This window comes from Volvox carteri (assembly GCF_000143455.1).
Source record: "Volvox carteri f. nagariensis unplaced genomic scaffold VOLCAscaffold_70, whole genome shotgun sequence".
In the NCBI taxonomy this organism is placed as follows: domain Eukaryota; kingdom Viridiplantae; phylum Chlorophyta; class Chlorophyceae; order Chlamydomonadales; family Volvocaceae; genus Volvox; species Volvox carteri.
Window position 1 is genome coordinate 503,660 of NW_003307613.1, and position 18,501 is coordinate 522,160.

The following is an 18,501-nucleotide window of genomic DNA, read 5'->3' on the forward strand; positions in this document are numbered from 1 at the left end:
CTGCACTACCAGCAGCAGCAGCAGCAGCAGCAGCAGCAGCAGCCGCCCCGCGGGCCAAACTTCCCAAGGAGTGCCGGCGCCGGCGGGGGTTTCCTCCGCGAGCAGCCTGCTGTCGCCGCCGCAGCAGGAGGAGGAGGAGGAGGAGGCTGGCCTGGCGGCAGCGGCAGCGGCTCGCAAGCTGCCCCCTCGGCGCCGGGGCCGGCTGCGGCGGTAGCGGACTTGGAGCCCGCGATCTGGCGCCCCGCGGCACTCACGGTCCTGCGCGCAGTGCTGCTGGAGCCGTTTGCAAAGGAGTTCTCCGTCCCGGTGGACCTGGATCAGGTAGGGGTGGTGGGTGCGGGTGGGTATGGGGGTAACGGCGTGGGGGTTAGGGGGTGGGGGGATTGTAGAGGGTGTGTTTCTTCGGAGGGAGAGATGGCTAGTGGACGGTGTGGGGTGTTGGTTGGGGTGGAGAAGGCCCTGAATAGGAATAGGCCACTATGTCGCTTCATGCCCTGATATCTGAACCTGCAGTACGTGATGTGCAGGTTGGGGGTTACATATACACAGATTGTGTGTGTATGTGTGTGATGTGAGGCGTGTTAGCACATGTGCCGTGTGGTAGCGATGGCAGTGGCGGTGGCGGTTTCAATGGCGGGCGTGCAGTGGTGGCTGAAGGAACAGTCACCACACCGTTGCTTTTAGCGCACCGTCCTTGCCTCACCTCCCCGAGCGCCGTGGATGCTTTTGCTTTCCTGAACCTCTCAGTCGACCCGCTGGCCTCTGATTCGACGCTTTCTTGCGCTAGGTCGACCCGCCCCAACCCTCCCCCCTCTCCGCGCCCTGTGTTGCCGCCCTCCTTCCCAGCATCAAAACCGCCTACTGGTCAGTTCTGCTTCCTGTACACTCTTTCCTTAGCAGCAGCTTCACTCGTTCACGTGGTTCGTCTTTCCCTCCCTCCCCTTCCCTCCTCCCCTCCCCTCCCCTCACGCTGCAGAGCCCCAACTATCTGGACCTGGTGTCCCGACCCATGGACCTGTCGACGGTGCTTACCAACCTCCGCAGAGGTGCCTACGCCTCCTGCACTGCCGTCGCCACCGACGTAGCGCTCATCGCTGCGAATTGCCGTCGCTACCATCCACCTGGCTCGCCCATCCTGCGCCGCGCCGACCAACTGATCACCGCCTTCGCCGCTGCCTGGCGTTCCAACGGCCTGCCGTTACCGCCGGGGGCTGGCTTCCCGTCGGACGCGCAGCTCCGGGAGTATGAGGACGGCGGTGCTGGGGCGGACGACGTGGCGGCAGTGGCTGCGCCGCTGCCGTCGCGGCGGCCTCCGCGCCAGGGCGCAGGCCAGAATCCTCGGCTCGGCAGCGACGAGGGTGAGGAGGAGCCCTTGGTGGGGAGGGCCGCTCCGCGGCCAGGCGGCCGCAGGCCGCCAGCGGCGGCGGCAGCCGCTGGCGCACCGTCGTCGTTGCCGTCCGGCTCCGTGCCGCCAGCCGAGACCTGGGAACCACTGGCGCTAGGCATACTGCGGACGCTGCTGCGTGACCCACGTGCCGCTGCGTTTTCGGAGCCGGTGAATGTGGACGAGCTGCCGGGCTATACCAAAGTACGGAGGGGGCCCTCGCTTTGTTGCCGGGGGGGTTTCGGGGACCCTAATTTGGGCTCTTGAGGCTCTACGATCACTTTTCTTCCCAGGTCAATGCGCCAGGTCCTCTGCCTCTACCCAGCCACCCGGGGGTGGGTGGAGGGGCTTATGCTGCGCCCTGACTCCAAAAGCCCTGGTTCCCCCACATCCATATGCACGTTCTCAACTTTTTCGCCACACCGGCTGCAGATTGTGTCTCGCCCGATTGATCTGGGCACCATCGCCCGGGACTTGGAGGCCGGTCGCTACACGGGCCCCGGTCCCACGGTGCTGCTCGATGACGTGCGACTGGTCTGGTCCAACTGCCGCCGCTACAACCAACCCGGCTCGTCCATTGTCGCGGACGCGGAGCACTGCCGGTCCGCCTTCAACCGCACGTGGCAGAGGCTGGCCGTACCCGCCGGTCTCCCAGCTGCCACCGCCGGGGCCGCCAAGCTGGTCGCGCAGCAGGCCGCCGCCACTGCCGCTACCTCCTCCCACCATGAGCCGCACGAGTGGCCCGGTTCAGGGCCGTCTCGCCGCAGCGGCGGCGGCGGAGCTGCTGCCGCCCGCGGCGGCGGTGGTGGCGGTCCGTGGCAGGCCAGTGCGGAGGTGGCCCTGAAGCGGCTGATGAGCAACCGAGTGGCGGCGCTGTTTCTGAAGCCGGTGGATCCGGCGGAGGCGCCCGGGTACCTGGATGTGGTTACGCGACCGATGGACTTGTCTTCGGTGACGGCCAGGCTGCGGCAAGGGGCATATGCGGTAAGGGGCATCGGTGGGTGTGGCGCGGAAGGTGGCGATCCTCAAGGGGAGGAGGGGGGAAGGGGAGCTGGGCTCGGTGTTGTAGACGGACCTTGCAGCTTGACAACCTATACATGTACGTACATAGCCATGCTTCCATGCTTTCCGAAGCAGAGATAGTTTTTGGAGGCTGCGGGCAGTAAAGCACTCCGAAGTGTTTGAATACAATTGAGATAGGGGTCTCTGCAGTGCTTCTTCATTGCCTTGCTCGTTGGGCAAGGTGTAATTGTGGAGTCAACAAAAGTAGCGGGAATACTTGCGGTCTTCACAGCTGGACGCGTAGTAGTACGATGTGAAATTCGTCCTGGGGGCTTCGTCCTCCCTCGCCCTCCGTTGACAGGATTTTGGTGAGCTATTGGCTGATGTGGAGCAGATCTGGGAGAACTGCCGTACATACAACAACAAGAGCTCACGCGTGTACAAGCTGGGCGAGCAGGCCGCTGCGCAGTGGCTGTCAGAGTTGGAGGCGGTTGGCCTTGCTGGTGGGGGCGGCGGCGGAGCCGGCGGCGAGGGCAGGCAGCAGCGCGCGCGGCGGCGGCGAAAGACCACGGCGGCGGTGGCAGCGACGTACGACTCGGCATCGGACGGCGGCGACAGCGCCGGGGGCGAGGGGTTTGACTCGGATGAGGACGACGAGCGTGGCGGTGGGGGCGGTGGCGGCCGGCGCGCTGGCGGGGGTGGCCGGGGGGCGGCAGCGGGGTATCGACCAGGCAAGCGCGGCAGGCCGGGGGATCCCGCATATGAGTGATCGTTCGGAATCATTCGAAGAGTAGGGTCCAAATGAAACACCTTATCGATCCATATAGATAGGGCAGACGTGAAGCGGTGTTGGACACGGCTGTTGCTGTCGTTGCCGTCACTGAAGAGATCAGGACCGTTGAAGACCCCTCAGGTTGATGGGTTGCCGCCGGTTGCAGTTCTACATGATTTTATGACAGGGAGCACCTTAAGGTTTTTATCTTCCCCCAGTGCGGACTCCTACCTTCGTCCTGAAGCATCGCTGACACTGCCCGGACGGGGGGGTGGCCTTAATTACAACGGATTTCACCTGGAGTACTCGGCCTTATCTAAGGCAGAGGGGCTAGGAACCTTACGTAGACCGATAGCTCCAGTGCATGTGGCCCTCCGTCTTGCCACGGGGCTCCGCAACGTTTCGAATTGAGCATACCCGTGGTAAAGGCATGAACGTATTTGGTCATTTGTTCGACTTGGGCGGTGCCTTGCTTTTGTTGGCGGGGTGCATGGTACCGTGTTGGGACGACGTCATCATAGGGTGTGTCGACATGGCGGTCTTGGCACTTTTTCAAATAGAGGGGTTACGATTAGAACACCGGGTAGCGGGGGGAGTAAAGGGTTTACCGCGCAAGGATGTGGAACACGGAACCGTGCACTGGTGTCACGGCGGAATGTAGACTTGAAGGATTGCGCGTCCGGGTGGTTATCTTGTGTGTATAGCTTTGGAAGATGTGCAGCCAACATACCTGTGTCTGGCGGCCGTGCATTCATCGCCGCTTCGATCGCATAGGACCCGTCGATATGAGAAACTTTGTTTTGATTCGTATACCTCTGGGCCCGCACGGTCGCGGTCCCGGTTCACGACCGCCACCATGTAGATACCCGGATGTGAGAGCGCATCACCACAAGCGCCGGGGCCTCGATAAGACATGCCAGCTCGAATTCTTTGGCCCTATGCCTCTGGTCCCTCCATATAGCCTCCATATAGACCGCGCTCACGATCATCTGCACCACCACTTGCTGCAGAGCGTCCCTCGTCGGGGTCGGTCATATGGAGCCCGCCTAAGGCCCCAACCCCAATCTTAGATCAGGCCTGTCACAGTCCCACATGATTGCCGCACCCGCAATCCACAGCGCAGCCAGAGGGCAACGTCAACTGTAATGAGACCAGCCTTCCGCATGCGAAATGGAAGTTGTGGCCGTTTTGTGCTGAGAGCGCGATATCAAACGAATACACCGTATTTCATACGACTTCTTGTCGACGAGAATCACGATGAGAAGTCTCCACGCGCAGTCGGAGTGAAGCCATTCCCAGCCAAACCGAAATGCGAGCCTAAGAAAAAGAAAAAGCTTGCCAACCAGTTGCTGCTCATCATCCACCAGCAAATACACGGGCGATGTAGTGCAGTCCAGACTGCAGCATCTGGCACCCGGTGACTCGAGCAATCTTCCCGCCAGAAACCCATTTCGGGCAACACACAACGGCAAATATGTCCACCAGCGGAACCCCGCCTGCGCGCCTCCGCCCATCATCGGTAAAGCACCGCAACGCACGTGTCTGTGTACAAAGTAAAGCACACCCTCGCAGCGCTCACTTCCCCCGTCGGCTTTGTCTTTGCGCTAAACACCTGCCCTGGAAGCATCGCACCATAAGCCGCAGTGCACCCAGAGTCATAACCAGGACCAAGAGAAACTGTGAACCAAACGTTCCAAGCCTCAACCTTTCTGTCCGTGGGGCGAGGCAAGACAAATAGCTGTCCCAATGACCCCCTGGACAAAAGGGCCCGTACCTGGTAGGCATCTCCAATCTTGCATGAACCACACCACCTACACTAAGTGTGCTTTTGTCCTTGCGACCGCACCTAGTGGACCTCACGCAACCGCCCGGACGCACGAACGAAGGGAGTGGGACTTCAAAGGGCCGGCAGCCAGTAAGCTACAGCCCACGTGCCGATGAGCAAAAGCTGATGGTCTAAATCGTCAAGCCACCGCACGGATGCTCTGCTTCAAACGCTTCAATATGAAGAAGAAATCACGAGCAAAGTCTTCATGTACACACCCAATAACCCGTTTGACATATTGCGAGGAAAGAGGAAACGCGTCCCTGCCGCTACGTGTTATTCGAATGTACGACCAATTAGCTCCGATCAGTTCCCCGGTCTACCACCGCTCATCTAACGACCAGCCTTGAGCTAGCAGGGTCCCGAACGCACTGAGTAGGTGGTGTCGGAGACCGCGCCGCTCCCGGCGAACCGAGCCCCGAACGTGCGCCGCTGCTCAGGCTGACTCGTGGGGGGCTTCCTGGCCACATGCTTACAACTCTGTGACCGATGAGTTGTTGTTCATGGGGGACTTTGGGCAATATGACTGGCAAGCTTGGGGCCGGGCGTCCATTCCACCAGCCAGCCACAAACTTCCGCCGTCAGCTCCCACTAAAACTGAAATACTGGCCCTTTGAAAAATAAATCCAAAGGGCCCGCAAGCCCTTACTTACTTAGCCCCACGCTCAACCCCGCTTGCGTTGCCAGGCTGCCACCCTGGAGCAGTAGCTGCATCCATGTCATCGTCAGCGACTGCGGTCCTCTGTTGACCTCTCAAGGGCAGGTTCGGCCTCAGGGCCTCAGGGGTGTGTGTATGTGTGTCTCACGGCAAGGTGCTCCCCCCGCCCCGCCCACTGAGCGCCGAAGACGACCTCCTGTTGCGGCAGCTGGGACTGGCTGTACGTGGCTTGCTGCAGCTCGCAGCCCAGCGGGGGCTGTCCTGGTGACCTTGCGCCCCGCCCTCCCCGCTCCACCACATCACATACATGCCCAGCTGAGGTCCCACCGGTGGCGGTCTGTGGGGTGCCGCTGCAGCAGCAAGGTGCCTTGTGGGCCAACTTGGAAGGGCACCACCGAGTCCTCAATCTGCGGAGCCCGAAAACCGAAAACCCACGGGGGGGAGGAGGCACCCGGTGAAGAGGCTGCATGAAGGGTTGGCACCAACCGGGTCTGGACGGGACCACCGGACGCGGCCCCCGCGCGAGCGATAGAACACAAAAGTGACCGCGACCCACTTCACCAGTCCAGTTGTTACACACCGAGAAATGCACAGACTATGTCACTACTTTTGGCGCTCACGCTGACACCGACTGGCTGTTTCCTTCCCTCTGCCCTCCTTCACGTTCCTTCCTCCCTCTCCTACGCCCCACTCTGCACCCACTCACGCGGCCAGCCGGCCAGGCGGCCACCCACCTGCACCAGCTGCATGTAGGCCTCTCCCCCTTCCGTCAGCCGCCACTCGGCACCCTGGAACCAGCGAGGCCAGCCCAGCAGCTTGTTGCCCTCAACCGTGTCGTACAGCTTGCGATCCTGCGCAATGACACGGACCGTGTCCGACCCCCCCGCAACCTCCCCCGTTAAACTCCATCGTAATGCGCCAAGGAGGAAATGTGGTCCTCTGCAGTCTGCAGGTTTTCGAGCAATGCACGATGCAATAGCGTTTTACCTAGGTACACACACGCGGGGGTATATGTGCCCCCACGTGTGTTGCGGTAGGTGCATTGCAGCCATGTGCGCGTGATGCCCCCAACGGAATGTGGCAAGGGGAAGTTCTGATATGACTGGGCCCCCTGGTACTATAGTAGCTACGGATGGCCGGTTCTGCTCTGGCTTGGGGCTTGACAGTTGCAGCGTCAACTCAAGAGGCCTTAGTGCCGTCGTACAATCAACGTGACCTACCGCCATCGTACTTGTTGCCCACTTTTGCAACCTGCCCACCTACACACCGGCGAAGGTGAAGCGTCTCCCTCCCCCGGCAACACCCTTCTACCAACACCCCAACCTGCTCACCTGCAGGACATCCAGGACGTCCATAGCTAGATCCCGGTCCAAACCCTGCGGCATGCTCTCAAACGCATCATCCACGTGCGGGAAGTCGTACGTAAAACGGTAGGACGTGATGCGCCGCTCGGCCAAGACGTCCACGTGGGGCGGGGCCACGATCTCAGACGCGTCCCGGTATACGAGCTGCCCCTCGTCCAGCACTCGAACCAGGTACCATGTCCCTGCCGTCACGAAGACGCGAGGGGTAGGTTAAGGTTATTTTTGGGTGGTGGCATTTTGGATTGCCATTGCGGAGATAGCACGAATAGAAGGCGTGATAAGCCGTCATACGTAAGCCGAGGGAGATATGTAGGTGCCGCAAACACGAGCAAGCCCCATTCCCCAGTTGTGCAGTTTGCCCTCCAATTCTTACCATCCTCCGCATATATGCTATCGGTAAGAAAGACCTGCATGAGACCCCGGCTGTACCCCAGGGCGTGCTGCACGGCGGCTGGGAGCTCGCTCACACGAAGCTGCCACAAGTGGGTCAAACTCGCGTCATCGTTGCACGGCCATGACTCTGATGGTAGGAGGTAAGGAAGTCCGCCAATTTTGCTCTCAAACAATCCCAACCCCCCTGGTGGAACGGGCTCACAGATTGGCAGGAAGGCGATGCGGCGTTTGGAAAAGAGATATTCCAAGATTGCTGTGACAGCGGGGCTAGAGCTGTCCACGCGTTCGTCCAGCATATCAGTTTCATCCAAAGCTTTCCTTGCGGCTTCAGCCCATATGTCAAACGTTTGGTAGGCGCTCGACGATGGCGATGAGCCGCTCAAGCTAGGTTCGTCGTATAAAATGAACGGGCGTCCCATAATATACGCTTGGATAATTACGAGATAATTTGCTTAAACGAGAAAACACCGTCGTTCGCTGCTCTTGTCTTCAGGGCATTATCTGAAATTAAAGTTACACAAAGTCTGACAGCTGGATGGAATTGTGTACGGACGTATGCATTTGGAGAATATGTTGTTTCTCTGGCGGTGTCTTCCGGCGCAGCGTTTCGGAGCCGCCGACAGGAAGTTTGTGCGACGCCGTGCGGATGCGACGTGCGCAAAAAACAAATGCACGGTGAAGCCTCCTATTTTTAAAGCCATTTGTATAAGCAAATAAACAACCCAACTATTTCATACCAATTTTCGGGCCCTCCTAGTTGCCTGTGTCAACATCGGGATACCGTCCATGCGCAAAGCCAAGCGCGAAAACGTCTTTCACATCTTACCCGAGCATTCTAAATAGTCTTTCACACCATGCTGTCGGTGGACGCGACTCCGCCAGCTGCAGCTGTCGCAGCTCCAATCGTACCCGCCTCCCAAATACTGCGTCTCTTACAGCAGGCGTCTCGCGAGGTCAGAGGTAAGTTCCACTCCCCCACTTTTGCTTTCGCCCCAGTTGAGACACTTGCTTTCCACGCCATGAAGAACGTGCGGCTACCACCTCCCTCCAAGCTTCCTTCGCGCCTAATCCCCCAACCCGCTCACCCACGTTCCATCCTCCAGACATGGGGCCCCCTAAAACCCCCATGCACACACATGCACAAAACATGTAGAATCCCCACCTTCCCCTGCACCTAGGGGAGCTCTTCTTCCGGGCCTCCTCTTGCCGCCCACACCATCCCCAGCATCAAGAGCATCAGCGCAGCCATGCATTAAAACACGATACTTCCCTCGGGGGCAGGAAGGAACGTACACGGGGGCCCGTACGCAATACCCCGAACATGCTAAACACACACACACACACATCGACACATACACACACATCGACACGTACACAAAAAACCTCCAGTCGCTTCCCACACCCTCCCTGGACCCCCAACTGACTGCACCATGCCGTACAGATCTGGATCTGGGTCGCTCCGTGGACCGCGTGGATCTCCTGGATCTGACTCCCCTGAGGTTCGCGACGGAATACGTCCAGAGGAACAAGCCCGTGGTCATTACGGGTGCGTGTGCGTGTGTGTGTGGGGGGGGGGGGGAGGAAGAAACCCGCCCACTGGGTCTGGAGCTGTACGGAGCTGTACAAATAAATCATTCCTGTAACCCTTTCCTAACTCTCGCTAGCTTCCCGTCTAAATGGGGCCTCCGCACACCCACACCCCTCAGGAGCTATCAGTTGCTGGCCCGCCATGACGTTGTGGGGGGAGCGCTACCTGGAGTCACATCCCGCGGGGGAGACGGTTGTGACGGTTGACGTAACGCCCAACGGCAGAGGGGATGCAATTACGACCGTTAGTAAGACGAGCTCGCTGGGGTCCCGCGCGGGGGTGTGAGTGCGGGGACACGCTCTTCCCGAACCCATAGCCTTGCACGCAGATGAGATGCTTCCAAAGACTTTTTGCTCCCTTCCCTTCTTTCAACCCCCCTGCCACTAGGCAATCGCACCAGGCCCCCATACCTTCCCAACTTCAAACCCTCTCTCTTCCGCACCTGCTGCCCCTGCTGCCCCTTGTTCCCCCCGGCCAGCTGACCCCGCCACGGGCGAGCTCCGTCGCTGGTTTGTGACCCCCCACCAGCGGCGCATGACCCTTCGGCAGTTCTTCCACTTGATGAGGGTGGGAGGGGGGTGGGAGGGGGCCTGCGGTACTCCTAGGGATTCTAGAATGTGCCTCTCAGTGATCCTAGGGTTTGTGTGGACAACACATGTACCGACCTGCAATGGTGGTGTGCTGCCGCTGCTGCTGCTGCTGCTGCTGCTGATGATGATGATGATGATGATGATGATGATGTTATTTTAGTTGTCGTTTCGTGTCTTGTTTCCTTTTCTGGATCCTTGGTGCAACGGGAGATGCTGTGACGACTGATGCTGCTCTCCTGAAACACACACACGCGCTCGCACTGACATGGGTGCCACCACACCCGCCCACCCTGGGCCCGGCCTGCGGTGGTGGTGGTGGTGGTGGTGGTGGTATTGGGCTACCGCACCGATCGCCCCGGCACACATGCACGTACGTACATACGTACATACGTACACATACCAAAGGCGAGCAGGGCTGCAGAGAGGTCAGATACCAAGTCCGGGACACCGCGAGAGGTGCCGTATATGCAGGTACGGCATGGACGTGTATGTCAGATGTGCAAAGCTGCGTGCGCCGTGTGCTAATCATTGCTAATGTGCTAATCAAACCAAGTACGGCAGCTACATCCATCTGGGGTCCCTGCAAAACTGTATCCGCGTACTTGCCTGTCATGCTATCCTGTCTCCATGTTTTGCGTTGTGGGTTTGTCCGCTGATTTATTTGTATGTAATGTACGCGTGTATGTATGTATGTATGTATGTATGTATGTATGTCGCTCAGCACCAGAACAGCAATCTGAGTGAGGAGCTGGGGCTACTGCTGGGCGACATAGGGCCCGGAATACCCTGGGCGGAGGAAGTGTTCGGGGGGCCCCCCGAGGTGAGGTTTGGGGAAATGGGGGGGGAGGGAGGGACGGGGCGACGAACCACTGACGATTAAAGCAAATACATACCAGCGATAGACGGATAGTCGAAGGGGGCTGGCGGGGTTAGGCCGCCTGGCGGCCCCGTGTCCGACACCCCCGCTGATGGGCCCCGGGCCTTCCTGGCCACATCTTGAGCGAGCCGGTGTAACCGGTGTGACTCGGGGGGGGTTGGGAAGTTACCCCTCTCTCTCTCTCACTCCCCTAAGCTCCAGTTCGCTTTGTTGGGTTTGATTGGGATTAAGGGCCGGTTGCCATTCGGTGTTGAGCCGCACAGTGGGGGGGAAGGGGGGGGAGGAGGGGGCCGGGTGATACCCCCCTGAGTCGTTCTCTTGAAGCCACGTAGTCAGCTGCCTTGGGGACCTCTGGGGGCCTGACTGGCACATTGACTGACTGACTGACGGATGGACTGGGTTGAAAGACCGACAGACTGACAGACCGACAGACTGACACACGACGTGTATTCCCTCACATACATACGGGGCTCCCTCTTGCTACGCACTCACGTCGTGGCCACCAATACGGTGTTTGTCTGTCTGTCTGTCTGTGCGTATGCCTGTACGTATGTCGGGACCTCCCGGGGACGGGCGGCCGGGCCCCTGCCCTGCAGGCGACCAACATCTGGATTGGGGACGGCCGGAGCGCCACCTCCTTCCACAAAGGTGAGAGCGGGAGGGCCCTCCCAGACCCCCACTGGGTGCGTGTATGTGTATGTGCATGGGGGCTTTCCATTCGTCGGTTCCCCCTCCTAACGCCCGTAAGTGCGTGTGTTTGTGGTAGGGTTGAGGGCCGTACTGCCTGCCGTACCCGGCACGTCCCTGGCCCCCAGACCATTACGATAACCTCTACGCTGTCATCCGGGGCACCAAGTTGTTCACGTTGCTGCCGCCATGTGACGTGTACCGAATGTACCTCACTCGTTGCCCCGCCGCCGTCTACATGCCGCGGTGCGACGTCCCACCCGGCGGCATGTACGGCGAGGTGTCGCCACAGCCCGGCGGCATGTACGGCGGCGGCGGCAGCTCGTCGCACATCCTCCGAGACGCCGCCACTGTCCCTGCCGCCAGCACCCCTGCCGTCAGCACCCCTGTCCGCTCCGCAGCCAATGACAACAGCGCCCTGGGGGGGGTTACGGCGGTGCCTGGGAGGTTGGAGGGGGGGAGGGGGGCGGTCTCGGTTTCGGAGCAGCCCGCTGCTGACCCGACCAGGCTTGTGGCTGTCCTGCAGGTAGGGCGGGGGGCGGGAGGGGTGGCGGGAGGGGAGGGAAAGCCGCCGCGGTGTGGGGTCGGGGTGGCCAGGAGGGCTTCCGCACCGGGCGATGGACGCTCGTGTCCGGGTTGCCATGGCACTCGGCAGGGTGTGGTCACCTGCCAGTTTCAGCTACATCCATAGCTACAACCCGCAACGGCCAACTTCCAACCGTATACATGCCGTACCCTCACTTCTCCTTCCGTACATAGGATCCAGGCGACGAGGTGCTGTGGAGTGCCGTGGATACCACCGTACAGGGTGCGGGAGGGGGTGAGGGGGTGAGGGGGGGGGGGGAAGGGGGGGAGGGGGGAAGGGGGGGAGGGGGGGAGGGGTCAGCGAAGTAACACTCTTCGTGGAGCTGAGTTCGTGTAGCCAAGTGCTTGTTGGTCTGACATGTCGCCCGGCTTGTTTGGGGTATGCATGTGTGTGTGTGTGTGTGTGTGCGTGTGTGTGTGTGTGCGTGTTACGCCTTGAGGTGGGTTACCCTTGAACACACATTAGACACCATGCTTGTGTGTGTGTGGGTCGTGTACGATAGACGTTCTCCTGCGTTCGGATGGAGGACGACGCATCTGCATGTTCATGGCATATGTACGACACGTGGCTATGTTTTCCAGTCACCGATTTTGATCCCGTATACTCCGGTACGTGCGCTGTACGACGCGTCTGGTTCATACGGCAGATCCTGTCACGAGGAGGACTCAGCTGCTGTTCTTCGGTCCGCTCGAGGACGGCGGCGGCGCTGCCCGGAGTCCGGCAGGCAGCAGTGGCGATAGCAGTGATAATGATAGTGACAGTGACAGCAGTCTTAGCGACCCATGGGCCACCGCAGGAGGTCCGCCCCTCATCGTAGAGGTGAGCTGCGCCACGTTGCGTTACATTACCTTCCCTCCGGCATGTGGGCGCTGTCCCCCTTCCCCCACCTTCCTCCCCCTCCTCTTCCCACCGGTGGGCAGCTTCTTGGTTCCGGGCAATTGGCGCTTCAGACGCAGGGGATTCGTCTTCACTATCTGCACTGTATGATTCCCCTCTTCCCCCCACCCTCCGCCGGCCCCCCCCTCCAGGTGGGCCCCGGTGAGGTGCTCTACCTGCCCTCCCTGTGGTACCACCAGGTGGAGCAGTACACAGACCAGGAGAGGGGGGAGCAGGGGAGGGGGAGGGGGAGCACCGCCGCTGGGGCGGGTCGTTGCCCTCCCGCCCCAGCGGACCACGAGGCGACTGCTAGCGGTGGACGTGGTCGTGGCTGTGGTGCGGCTGCTAACGGACAAGGTCAGAGGCAGGAGCACCAACAGCAACAGGAAGAGGAGGAGGAATACGTGATAGCGGTTAACTTTTGGTGAGTTGGTTGGGAGTTGGTTGGGTGCTGGTGAAAGCTCGTTCCTCGTCTGGCCGGGTGGGGGGCCCCGCACCACAACATCCAAGACTTTACCTGCGCGCCGGGGGGCCCCCCATATGGCATACATCCCCACCCCTAACCTTGCCCAGATCCGCTGGGCCACCCTGGCCGACATTTCCAAAACCGGCTTATCATGTGCTGCTGTACTGTCGTGCAGGTACGACATGAAGTACGACAGCCGTTATAGCGGATTTAAGTTGGTGGAGGGTCTTGCGATGGCGTTAGGTCTTGCAGATCAGCCGCCGGGTAGGGAGTCAGGTGATGACGTGGGCCGGTGTGAAGGTAGTTAGGTAGGTAGATATCTCCCCAGGGCTGCCGCTATGTTAGCTGAGTCACGTTTGGGCTGAGGTGCCCATGAAGCTCTGTGGTGGCGGTGGGAAGGCAGTTTGGAAGGAGACGAAAAAAGAAAGGAATGGAAGGATGCCGCCACCGTCATTTGGTTTGCTTTATTTTGGTTGCCCCGAAATTACTGTTTTGCGGTCTCCGGGTACTGGTGATCAGGATGTTAGGCTGTGGGGTAGTGGGCGCCCCTGTGTTGCTGCAGTGGCGGAAAAGCGCTCCGTTTGCTCGCGTGCGTGCGGAGGAGTGAGGAGTTACGCCCGCCAGTGAATTTCTGTCGGAGGGAAATCCGTGGGCAATATCCTGATGCCGGTATTGCTGTGCTGGTGTTGCGTGGGTGTCGCGAAGCTGTGCAGTCCGCTGCGCTGCTTGGCTGGACGAAGTGACGGGGGGCACCGTGGTTAACGTGGCCGACCCGCGGGGAAGGCGGCTCCCTTTCCCCTTCCATGCCGCGTGGAGGGGAGGGGATTCGGGTACCTCGGGGACTTAACGAATGGATCCCGCAGTGCGGGATTCATTGACGGTACTCTGCTCCGCACTCGAATGCCGTACGTGGGCAGTGACCGTCCGCAACTGCTGGGTTACTACATTGAGGAGGTCCACTCCAGGAGTAGACCTCACAGACAGGACAGGACAGCTGTCCGGCCGCCGGTCGGTGGGGCGCCGAAGAGCGATTATCACAGCCATGCTTGGGAGAAAGAGAGAGAGGTTTCCAGGGGGTGGGCAGGTTTTCCTAACCTGTCATGTGTCCACCGCTTGCAGAAGCGTCCAAGATTGGGAGCTCATAGCGACTTCTTGCATCGACATGCAGGACAAGCTTCCGAAGCACCAGCACCAGGTTCCCCGTGTGCAATTAACATTTCTGGAACGGCAAACACCCGGGAACTAGCGCCGGCAGTACGGCATGGTGGAAAGTTTGGCAGTTCCACTGCAATCCATTACTCATATCGTATACTGTGTCTACGCGGCATGAGGGAGTTATAGGGGTCGGTGGCGCAATGATATGCTCTGCTGGTCCTATCGGCATTTTAAGGCGTCCAATTTACGTGCGTCCCCCCACGCGCACACGGCCAACGCATATACCTCGGTGACTGGCACACATCACATGGCACATCACACCTACCCGTGTTGCATATAAATAAATACTCCTGTGGGCGACGGGCGTTCGCGGAGGTACCGAGGAAAAACAAATCCTCTCTATACCCTTGTACAGCCCTGAGACAGTCAAGCCGCCCGAAAGTAGTACGTACATCCATCACCTCAAACTCGGGCCTAACAGACAGATCTGAGTACGCATAACAGTATAAAACCAACACCTGTCGTATGACCTTCCTCGGCCTCACCATGCGCAGCATGTGTATTATATGTATATATATCGTACAACGGTGTAGCCGGCATTTAAACAGTCCTCGAGATATTGCTGCATACATTCGCCTTCATTCGGCCCGCCACTTTGCTCCCATACACCTATACTCGCTAACCACTATTAGGGCGTCTCCGAATGTGCAATGTAGAGAGAGAGAGAGAGACAGCGATAGTTAGGTAAAGAGGCAGCCCCCAGGTCCCCAAAAATTGTAACAAAAAATATTCTCCTGCCCACCCATCCATCCATCCACCCCCCTCCGTCAACCAGCCTCATGCCTGCCACACCGCACTTTTTCCCCTTTGCCGCCTAAAAATAGTGGCCACTGCAATCCCAATGGGCGCATCTACAACACCCACTCCTGGGCAGGCTCCCGCGACCACCTTCACCGCCCCGCGCACCTGCCACCAGCATCTAACCCCCCCCCTGCCCCGCCTCAGGGCCCCCCTGGCCAATAACCTTCTATACCTACCCTTTATACTGCTCGTATCTGCACCACATTTCCTCACTTCCTTGCCACTGCGGCCGACGACCCACCATCCACTACGCCTGCACCTGCACCGCCTCTCCCTCCCCGTCCGCCTGCTGTGTCCCCGTCGCCCCGTTACTGCGCACGTCATGCAGCTCGCGGTAGTGCCGCCGGCACACCGGCGCGTAACTCTCAGTTCCGCCCACCAGTGCCTGCCGGGTGCTAGCGGCGATACGGAGTGTGAAGTGCGAGGGCTTGTTGCAGAAGCTGCATCGCCCTTCCAACTTATCGACCCGGTCAGCCAGGGGCACCAGCTCCAGAAGCTGTGTAGCGGCGGGGGGGGGCAGGGGCAAATGGGGGGAAAACAAGGTGAGGGGGGAGAAACCCCACGTAGCATGTTTTGCAAATGCAAGGTGCTAAAACATACGTCCTGTCTGTGCCATCGTCGTTACCCTTTCCCCCGTGCCCCTCATCCTCGCCACCCCACCGCAAACCCCAAATGTGACAGCTTCCGACTACGCCCACTAGGTCACCCACCTGCCCGAAACGCTGCCTCCGGAAGTCCCCGTTCAGGCCCGCCACAATGACCACCTTGCCGTCCCTCTCCGCTGTGTGCAGCACCGACTCAACCAGATCTGGGTGGCCAACCAGCAAGGCGGGAGGCACGAAGGGAGGGGCGGGGGCGGTTGGGAAAACCAAGGAAACCGCCAACTTGACGGCGGACCAGAGCAGGAAGTGTAGGAGAAGGAAGTTTCAGAGGAAGATGCCGTTAGGGGGGGCTTCAAAAAGGGGAAGTTAAGCGCATCTGTATCTTGGCCCGGTGCGGCACTCACAGCCACCACTTTACAAACACGCCTCAACACAACCCCGCCGGGGATCCAATAAGCTTCTACACGCAACCGCCCACCCGCCCAACCTCATCAACATCCTTCTCACCATCAATGAACTGAGCCTCGTCCACCGCCACAACATCGACCTTATCGTACTCTGCCGTACCCAGCTGTTCTCTGAGGCTGCCTAGCCTTGATAGGCTGATGCAGGGCAATCGCTCCCCGGTGTGTGTGACCACGTGGTCAGTCGAGTAGCGGGTGTCCACCGCACTCTTCACGACCACCACCCGCTGACCCGCGGACTGGGCCTCACGAACATGCTGGAGCAGCCGGGTGGTCTTACCAGCGAACTGAGCGAAGATCGTGGGAGGTGCGGAAGGGAGTTGCGGGCGGGAGAGGGTGATTGAATGGATGGATGGATGGATCAGTCATCGTGTGTTGTGGAACTGGGAAAAGACGGGCAGTTGAAGCGGAGCAGCACACACGACTTCTGCCGCGGGATGGTGTGCATCCCAACCTGGCGATGGGAAATTTTGGGAAAGCAGGTATTCGGAGGGGACCCACAAATACGCGGCTGGGGAAGCGGTGGAGGCGGTGGCTGGCAGCATCGGGGGGTTGGGGGCCCTGAAAGCGCCTCACCATCGGTCCCATGATAAGGTGAATTTCTCCCATGGAATCCCTTGGGGATTTTGTGTTATGAACAGCAGCTGAGGCCTCAGTTCCCAGCTCGGCAGCTTGCGCACGCCATGACGGCATTCGTTGACGAAGTAGACTAGCAAGGTATGATGAACGTAAATTTTGAGTTCGAGACAGCAGGGAATGCATCACGGTTGTTGACAGAGCCAGTCGGTGCCCTTTCGTCGAGTTCTGCATGGGAACGCCGCCACCGAAAAGGGCTGTCCAGACGCCTGCTACAATGCGGCGACGAAAGACAGTGTGCGGCTTCCTTAAGCCTTAATCCTATATGTGCGGTGCGTAAGAGGGTGTGGAAACAGGTGAAAACAGGGGAGCAGCTGTCGGGCCGTCTCCCAAGCAACAAAGCCTATGACACGTCGCCTTTGTGTCAGGAGAACATCAATTACTGGTTGGGCTAAGGCGGAACTCGTTGGCTAATTGCATTCGTTAGCGCGCCTAGGGTTTGAACGGACCCCGTACTTTGCAACCAACTCGGTAACCGACTTCCAATCGGACTTGCATGCGCAATTGTGTGCTGGACCTGTATATGAACGGCTTGCTTCCGCTTTAAGTTTAACCTTTTCCTGCTACGAAATCCTATGTCATGCGACGCACCGTGAACACACCGTGTATGCAGCACCGTGAACCACCGAGCACCGTGAACAGCAATGAATCATTGGGTACAACGATGAAAGCAATCATGTTGGAACAGTTTACCTGAAATTAAGCCATAGGCTCGAATATTTAAAGGATGGCTGCTGTGCCGAGCCGAACGGGAACTAATTTCCTTGCCGGACGGTATGCAATTTGGTTCATCATGCCCCCTCATGATTACCAAACATTTTTTATATCCAGCTACGATGTCCTGTTGATATAGAATAATGCTATATGCCATGGATTTGGAGAGTTTTGGACAACTTTCTAACGCTCCGTTCCTTGGCACGGCTCCGTTCCCCCGCACGCAAGTTGGCTTGCCCGCAAGTCATGAAGGGCTGTGGAGGTCGTTAAGATGTCAATATATTTAACATTTGCACCACGACGTAAAGATGTTCCGTTGAGTGCTGCTTAAGGATTCTGTGCGCCACTCCAGAATACCACCGTTTGCAAGTCGTCGGGACGCGATCCCTGATACAAAGCCTTTGCTTGCTGTTCCCCGGGAGGGGGGAAGGAAGTGCAATCAGGCAAAGGTGAACTCTGGTCGCTGGCCCAATTACCACGCTGTTGAGGCTAGCGATGTGAATACGGTTTCATCAACCATCTGGGAATGCATAGCCAATGTCGTATTATAGAGCAAGGTCAATTGCCGCTTCACCAAGTCTCCACTAGCATAGGGTTCCTGTTGCCTGTTCTCCTCCCTGCAACTCGTCTTCTAATTATTACCCATTTTGCATTATGGGTTGTCATAACCAAAGGCAAATGCGGTCTGCTTTCCTGATCCCCTGCTGTTAAGTTAATGCAGGGCTGGACCCGGGGGCAAGTGGGACAAGGAGCTATAAGTTTTATACGAGGTCTAGCCACTCAGTTCCCATGTTATGCCAAACATCATACGCCGGAAGCAAAAGCACGCATCATGGGTGATCGCGTCAAAAAAGCTTTGAAGGCTCCCCAACAGGAGCAGAGGCCTCCACAATCAAACAAATGGCGTCAACACCGGATACATCAACATCGACCTTCCTTCGCATACCGCCATGAAGCCCAACCTGTCCACCTCACTAACTGCTAAGGCCACACTACGCGCG

The 18,501-nt window shown here is 58.9% G+C and overlaps 3 protein-coding genes across 3 annotated transcripts; 1 reads left to right on the forward strand and 2 right to left on the reverse strand.

Annotated features, from left to right (window-relative positions):
- Window positions 1-5,708: 5,708 nt before the first annotated feature.
- VOLCADRAFT_98310 (uncharacterized protein) lies at window positions 5,709-7,694 on the reverse strand (the record flags this gene model as incomplete). The annotated part of the gene is made up of 5 exons (XM_002957209.1): window positions 5,709-5,733; window positions 5,969-6,048; window positions 6,376-6,492; window positions 6,973-7,187; window positions 7,379-7,694. 5 exons carry the CDS (start codon window positions 7,692-7,694, stop codon window positions 5,709-5,711), a joined length of 753 nt encoding a protein of 250 aa, XP_002957255.1.
- A 558-nt stretch (window positions 7,695-8,252) lies between these two features.
- Window positions 8,253-15,352, forward strand: VOLCADRAFT_107592 (uncharacterized protein; the record flags this gene model as incomplete). The annotated part of the gene is made up of 13 exons (XM_002957167.1): window positions 8,253-8,358; window positions 8,840-8,944; window positions 9,105-9,233; window positions 9,465-9,553; window positions 10,298-10,396; window positions 11,050-11,101; window positions 11,269-11,666; window positions 11,900-11,960; window positions 12,373-12,545; window positions 12,755-12,802; window positions 12,894-12,959; window positions 13,176-13,243; window positions 14,188-15,352. The coding sequence occupies 13 exons, from the start codon at window positions 8,253-8,255 to the stop codon at window positions 14,312-14,314; spliced, it is 1,521 nt and encodes a 506-aa protein (XP_002957213.1). The 3' UTR covers window positions 14,315-15,352.
- Window positions 15,332-17,139, reverse strand: VOLCADRAFT_84037 (uncharacterized protein; the record flags this gene model as incomplete). Its single annotated transcript, XM_002957210.1, has 4 exons — window positions 16,727-17,139; window positions 16,194-16,437; window positions 15,795-15,892; window positions 15,332-15,580 (listed from the first exon to the last, which is right to left on the reverse strand). The coding sequence occupies exons 1-4, from the start codon at window positions 16,958-16,960 to the stop codon at window positions 15,332-15,334; spliced, it is 825 nt and encodes a 274-aa protein (XP_002957256.1). The 5' UTR covers window positions 16,961-17,139.
- Between the last annotated feature and the right edge of the window lie 1,362 nt (window positions 17,140-18,501).